Source organism: Branchiostoma lanceolatum, chromosome 1 (genome assembly GCF_035083965.1).
Source record: "Branchiostoma lanceolatum isolate klBraLanc5 chromosome 1, klBraLanc5.hap2, whole genome shotgun sequence".
Taxonomy (NCBI): Eukaryota; Metazoa; Chordata; class Leptocardii; order Amphioxiformes; family Branchiostomatidae; genus Branchiostoma; species Branchiostoma lanceolatum.
The window spans coordinates 892,414-899,273 of record NC_089722.1 but is presented as its reverse complement, the minus strand read 5'-3'; the positions used below and the strand labels follow the sequence as shown (position 1 = coordinate 899,273).

The window sequence follows — 6,860 nt, the reverse complement described above, 5'->3', positions numbered from 1 at the left end:
GCGAGTATTTCGAGAGGCCACTATTTGTCTATTCTACAGATAGTATTACCGCGTATGTATGTTTTGCATGCCGAGTTGTTTCCTCTCCCATGAGAACCGGTAAAAGATACAGAGGGATATGCAAACAAAAAGGACATGACAAAAATCCATTCATTATTTTGTGGAGGTGGGCTTATTTCGGGTTTCAATTCCGCACACTTGAGCTCAAAGTGGCGACCATCTCTCTCAGGAATGGGTGATTCTGAGCCACGATGACTGCATGTGAGTTGGAAGGATAAAAATAACATCCCTTAAGCTACAAAACCAACTGAGTCTTGTTTCAGTTCACACAGGTCAATCCGGACAAAAGGTGCACTGCTGCACTTATCATGATAAACCTCGAGCTGGAATCATAATCAATTTTAACCCCCCACTCCCAAACAAAACACCACTTCTTACCGCTTTTTTGACATGTTAGTCATTTCGAAGCAGATTTAATATGAGAAGTATGAACCCTCGAAATCCTTCCGTCACTTTTATTCACCGTGCGCTTAACCCCTATCAGACCCCTATCACCTATCGAAGAAGAACTGTGGTGATCATCGCTCGGGTTATGCAATACAGGTCAAAGGTCGGTGACCTAGTTTCACTCTGGACAGCACCATGGACGGAGGTGAGCACCAGGAGAACTTCGAACCCAGGCGAGTTTCACTTTAACCAAGGAGCTTTAACGGTTTGGTCTTTTCGAGTGAGGCTTGTCGAGCATGCATGGAAGGGAGTAATTTTGAGACACTCTGGGAGTAGATTTTCCGGAAGGCACCAATGGATTCTTCTGGAGGTTGCCCTAGTGTTAGCTTCGTCCTGGCCGGGGGCCCGTTTAATTGTTAATGTCGTAATCATGGCCATGGTTCATAACAAAGTTTGTGCAATGTTCCCCGGGCGGTGTGGTTTATCAAATGCAACCTCAAGCAGATGTTAGCTCTGACTTGTTTTGCGTTTTTTTCTTCATATTTGCAGACTATTTCTAGAATCTTTGCCCCCACTCACTGACCCCGTCAGGTCATCTGGACTGTTGGTTGGGGCGTGGCTTAAAAACTACGAAGGCCCACAACAACATAATGGGACATGCAAGTTGCGATATTTGTCCCCTTGTTCATAGCCAGTTATGAGATTCTGTTTTTGACACTAATAAAACATGTAGGAAGCCACGATTTTGAGGTCTTCACCGGAAGGGATCTCCCCTCCATTTGATAGAACAGCCTCCTTTGGAGAATTACTAGTATTTCTTCCCTTGGTTAAAGGAGCATTCCACTCCAGGAAAGGGCATTATTTTCTGTTAGATTATATTTTTTGGGATACAAATGCACCAGACTTTTTGCAAAATTACCTCAGCTGTCTTTTCGACAGTGATCCTCTTCTAAATCCATGTGCCCCCAAACGGCCCCGCTTCTATGTACCTGAATGGCTAGCTCGGGTGCAATTTCTCGCTAATGGTACACGCAATTAGCTTACGAAAGCAGTCAAGGGACTATCACACATATGAAATGTTCAAAAATATTTTGAAGACTATCGCGTCTGGGGATACAAAAATTTTGGTACTCTTAGCATTGAAGTCTGCCATTGTTGGAAGGGTCCTCCGGGGAATTCAAGAACTCGATCGCTATAAATAAATTTTGCCCTGCGTTCAGCCTCCAACTTTGACAAAACAAACTGGATTCAAGCAAGGCCATAACAAATTAATCTCTGATGAATTATAATACCCACTTCTGGAGTGGAATACTCCTTTAAAGCAACACGATGTCTTCTTGTCTACAGCAAAGAATCGTCTAAGGGAGACCGTTAAGGTTTTTGCCTAACACCAAATTTGAATCGTTCTTCTTTACTTCAGGTCCTGGCTGTGGAGTTGGCTTAGATGGTGTCCGACATCTCTACAACATCTTGCTGCTGCGGAAACCAGAGTATTGAAATGTACGCAGTCTTTTTTACGACACCGCTAAGACGGAGCCCATTACATATCATTGTACTCGTTTTTCTAACGCAAAAGAAGTGTTTTTATGTCTCCTTATCATATACATACATCCACACTCTCACGACAAGATGATGATGATGATCATGCATACTCAATGTCCATATATGCGCATGTTTTCCTATTAGTCTAACATCCATCTACCTGTCATCTTTAAAGTCTTTTCAGGGAAAGAACCCTCGGAGATATATGCAAAAGAATACTTTCATGTTTCCTACTGCATGATCAAGTATACGCATGTTTAATTTGCCTATTACCTCAGCATCCACTTCAGTGTCTAGTAAAACGTAGTAAAACGATAATGTGCTGGAAAATGTCCATAACGTTAGCATCGTTTCCTCACTAGATGTGAAATCGAGATTGGAGAGCTTCTACATTCCGATTTCAAACGGCGGACGGATTTGGACCCTCAAAGTGCACTCCAAAAAGCCCGACACCCTTCCCATTGTGATGATTCACGGGTTTCCCGCCGCAGCTGGGTTCTTCTTCTTGAATTTCGATGCCCTCGCCGAGCACCGAGCTGTCTACGCGTTCGACATACTTGGCCTTGGGAGAAGTTCCCGACACGAGTTTAGCACAAAGCCCGACGTTGCGGAAGAGGAATTCGTGGAGTCTATCGAAGAGTGGAGGAAGAGCGTAGGTGTGGAGAAGTTCATTCTGATGGGTACAAGCTTTGGCGGTTTTCTGGCGGCCTCCTACGCCATCAAACATCCAGAGAGAGTCAAACACCTGATATTGGCCGACCCCTGGGGGTTTCCGGAGAGAACAGAGCAGGCTTCTAAGGAGTTACGGGATCAGGTACGGTATCTATTAAAAGACCTGTAAATAACAAATACATGGGGTAATCGGAAAGATACTGGTAGTTTACGTTATCAGTTGTAGTTTCATATTAGTCAGACTCTGTGCCTGCATGAGGTTTCTTAGGTGTGCAACTGTCTCCGAGATGAGACCTTATTACGTTCTGTCTGAGAAAGAGACAATGGTACTTTATGGTAGTCACAAAAGTCTCCAAGAACTAGTGGACATCTGACTGTAGGAAGGTTTTGTATAATCATTTTATCAAATATGTCACATTTCTCGTTTCTTCACTATTTTATCTTGTGACTTTATATAAAAGTAACATGAAATACAGAACTAGACGTTCAAGTACAATACATAAATCGTTGCAGTCATCATAATTGGTTTTGATTACACATACAAATCCAATTTACCTGGCAATCTACAGACTTCGCCATCCAATATGGCGGATAACGCTTACGTCACGGTCACGTGAGTACAAACACCTTATATGGGACAGTTTCCCTGACGAAGACAAATATTTTTGTTGTTGTTTCAGACGCCATTCTGGAGGAGGATTATTGTTCCTTTACTGTCACATTTCAACCTCTTGGCCCCCGTTAGATTTGCAGGACTGTTGGGTGAGTTTAAGAACGACATTTCTTTGAGATAAGTCAACATTTAACAAGTAATGTGGCATCGTGTGGCGCAATCGGTAGGGTGTTTCGCCCAGAACCAGAGGTCCCGGGTTCGAAACCACCGCTATGCCCCGATGTTGTGCCCTTGGGAAAGGCACATAACACGACTTTCCTCACTCCACCCAGGTGTGAATGGGTACCTGACCCTTGCGACAGTTCCACAAAGTGCAAGTGTGGAGCAAATATGTATCTGTTCTGTATTATATGATTGTAAACCCTGCATCAATTCAGCACTTGCTGCCATTGCACGGGTAATTTCTGACCAATAAACCAATATTATTATCATTATTATCATTAGGTCCACAGCTTTTGCGGAGCGCACGGCCGGATATAAGAACCAAGTTTGCGGCGGGGTTTCAGGACAACACCGTGATTGACTACCTCTACCACTGCATCGTACAGCCGCCTAGGTGAGGAGCGCGGTGTTGCTTTCGCCAAGAAAATTATGTTTCTGTTTCGTTGATGAAGGTTAGACATCCAGGTAATAAGATACGCAAAAATAGTTATTCAGGCAGCTGGATAAAATCTTTAAACAACCTTGTCTTAACTTAATATTCTATTGAACCATCTGACATTTTCAGAACTTCATTAACATATCTATTCAGAATTTTGGTATAAATCCTAGTTCTGCCAGATCCTTCTTTAGTCACTGATGAAAGATAGCGGATGGCTGTCTGAAACGTCTGACTGTTTCAAAATTTTATCCAATTGCTTGAGTAACGTTAACTATTTTTGGCGTATGTCTTTTTTTGTTTGAGGTTCAGCCACATAACTCAAGAAACCGCGGTTGGGTTGTGATGATAAAGTCTCGATAAAGTCTCAATTTGGTATTTGGCATGGGTAAGTATTCGCACAGCAAAGGGCACGTTCGATTGTTGGCCTCCTGGTGGATGTTCATGATACTGCAGCTGAAACTTCAGTTTTGGTATCACTCAAGATTTGAACGTACTATGGTCACGATTTTGTAGTGGCACAAGGTGTCAGCTTATGGGCTAGGGAATAAGCCCCCCCCCCCTCCAGGATAGAACTGCAGATGTGTATTTGTTTAGAGTCGTTGAAACAAGGAAGACAGGATTCATTCATTATTTTCTGATTTTCATATCTTTTGTCTGTACGTAAATACTAATGGCCTAGGTTCTGATACATACATGTATTTCAGCGCGGAGACGGCATTCAGCACCATACGGCAAAGTGAAGGCGTGGAATGGGCCAAAAACCCCATGCTCCCCCGCCTAACCCGCCTGCACCCGGATGTGCCGATCACGTTCATCTATGGCGCCGACTCGTGGATAGACAGCAGGACAGGGGAGCAGGCTGCAACTCTGCGGAAAGATTCATATGTGGATATAATTGTAAGAACGCTTATCTTTCTCTAAGTTTTAAACACTTGTATCAGCTTAGAGGAGTGTGGGGATATTTCATTCATAATCCTACAATCTAACCAATTGTAATTTAGTGCTCCGACATATAGAAATGTATTTGGATTGCATATCAAGTTAGTATTTTCTTGTCTAGGTAATATGTACTAAAATACACCGTTATTACAGTTGGCAATTGGACAAGACAGGACGATAACAATGCCATGTTATATTGTAGATGTCTTCATCAACTCTGCTTGTCTGCCTGGCGCTCCAATATGTATTGTCTTGTTCCAAGAGTAGATGTCTAAATGCTTTGTCCATGGACTCTCGGCTTTTAGCAAATGAAAATGTGACCACAACAAATAAAACACATCAGCAGCAGAGAGCATTAAATTGCTGCATCCTCAAACTGTACAATTAAAACTTAATGAATGTTTAATTTAATTTAATTCTTGTTTTGTCCACAGTACATTCAGAACGCTGGTCACCACATGTACGCGGAACAACACGGGGAGTTCAACAGGGAGTTGGTGAGGGTGTGTGAACATGCGGACAAACAACAGCACGGTTTATAATGGAAGCTCATCTGTGTTGGTAGTAATCGTGATACAGTGCTAAACTTTCTTCCAACACTAAGGTATTCACGGATCGAATTTTTGACGACCACTGTCGCCTTCTTCAGGATCAATAATGACCAATCACTGCCGAACGTAAACTCGCGAGAGTTACAGACACGTGACTTTATTGAATCAGCAATTGGTTAAACTGCACGTTTTGCTACTGAAAACCCTTAGCTAACCTGTGGGTAGTAAACACAGTGTACGTTAGCTGAGATTTTATGATAAAGCAGGGTATATACAATGGAATACGAGAAACTATTCGCATTTAATGTCTTTTAAAGCAGAAAACATGTCCTGGGTAGGTACAACAAGAAATAATACAGTAGTCTATTTCTATTAGCGCGAACATATTGATCATATTACATTCATGATTATTTGCTAAATCTAGAATATATCATAACGACGCACTAGTAACGATTTTAAAGAGAGGCCAAATGTTATTAATAAATCAGAGGCACACATACTAGCGTATGAAGCTTATTGGTTTGTTGTGCTTACATGTTCTGTCCTATAGAAAAGATGACAAACAATGTACACATCACAGCTATTCTTTTAAGACTAAACAGTCATTCTTAAGGGAATGAAATATAACATTTGCCATATAGAGTTTTCGTGAATGTGGACTTGTCATGTGCCTTTCTTGTGTGCCCTTGCAAACTTAACGTACTCCGTATTTCATCTTTCAATGCCTTCGAGGGGGGCTCCAACTTGTGCTTTGATCTCTTGCATTAGAATTTGAGACTGGATCTTTAGCGGATGTCATTCATAAATCGAACTTACGTCATGCGGTTGAAACAAAGAAGCGAGTAGGACAGTCTCCTGGCCCCTGGGATTCGAACCCGCACCGAAACCGGGCAGCCAGATCACAGGCACGCACTAGGCTAAAAGGTCTAGATCAGTTAGACTGGTCAGTTGGAGGCGCGTGAACCCCACTGTTATGCTAGGGTCACATTTCCAAGCCGGGGCCCGACCGGGCTGTTTGAGAAAACAAAGAATAAAAAATACATATCAAGACTATACATAGCGTATGGAAAGGAGAAATTTTGTTGTCTTTTATATCATAGTTTTCGTTCACACAAGCTGCCCTGCTGGGCCCCGGTTCGGAAATGTGACCGTAGCATTACACGGTCAAACAAAACTGAATAAAAGCAGATACCGATCGCCAGGCATCACTAGTAGGGCATGTTTGAACTCTGCTCTAACAGGGGAACGGCCAGGGAAGAATTCTCTAATCTCCTGTGACAAACAGGATTGGTTTAGTGCTAGCTATAACAATTCTGTGTGCGAGTATTTCGAGAGGCCACTATTTGTCTATTCTACAGATAGTATTACCGCGTATGTATGTTTTGCATGTCACCAAATCCCGAAGAAGGGTTCGCGTTTCTTCTTTCCGAGTTGT

The 6,860-nt window shown here is 42.5% G+C and overlaps 1 protein-coding gene across 1 annotated transcript; it reads left to right on the top strand.

Annotated features, from left to right (window-relative positions):
• Nucleotides 1–1,806: 1,806 nt before the first annotated feature.
• Nucleotides 1,807–3,955, top strand: LOC136428650 (1-acylglycerol-3-phosphate O-acyltransferase ABHD5-like). The gene is made up of 4 exons (XM_066418334.1): nt 1,807–1,947; nt 2,352–2,803; nt 3,342–3,423; nt 3,779–3,955. The coding sequence occupies exons 2-4, from the start codon at nt 2,456–2,458 to the stop codon at nt 3,892–3,894; spliced, it is 546 nt and encodes a 181-aa protein (XP_066274431.1). The 5' UTR covers nt 1,807–1,947; nt 2,352–2,455; the 3' UTR covers nt 3,895–3,955.
• The last annotated feature ends 2,905 nt before the right edge of the window (nt 3,956–6,860 follow it).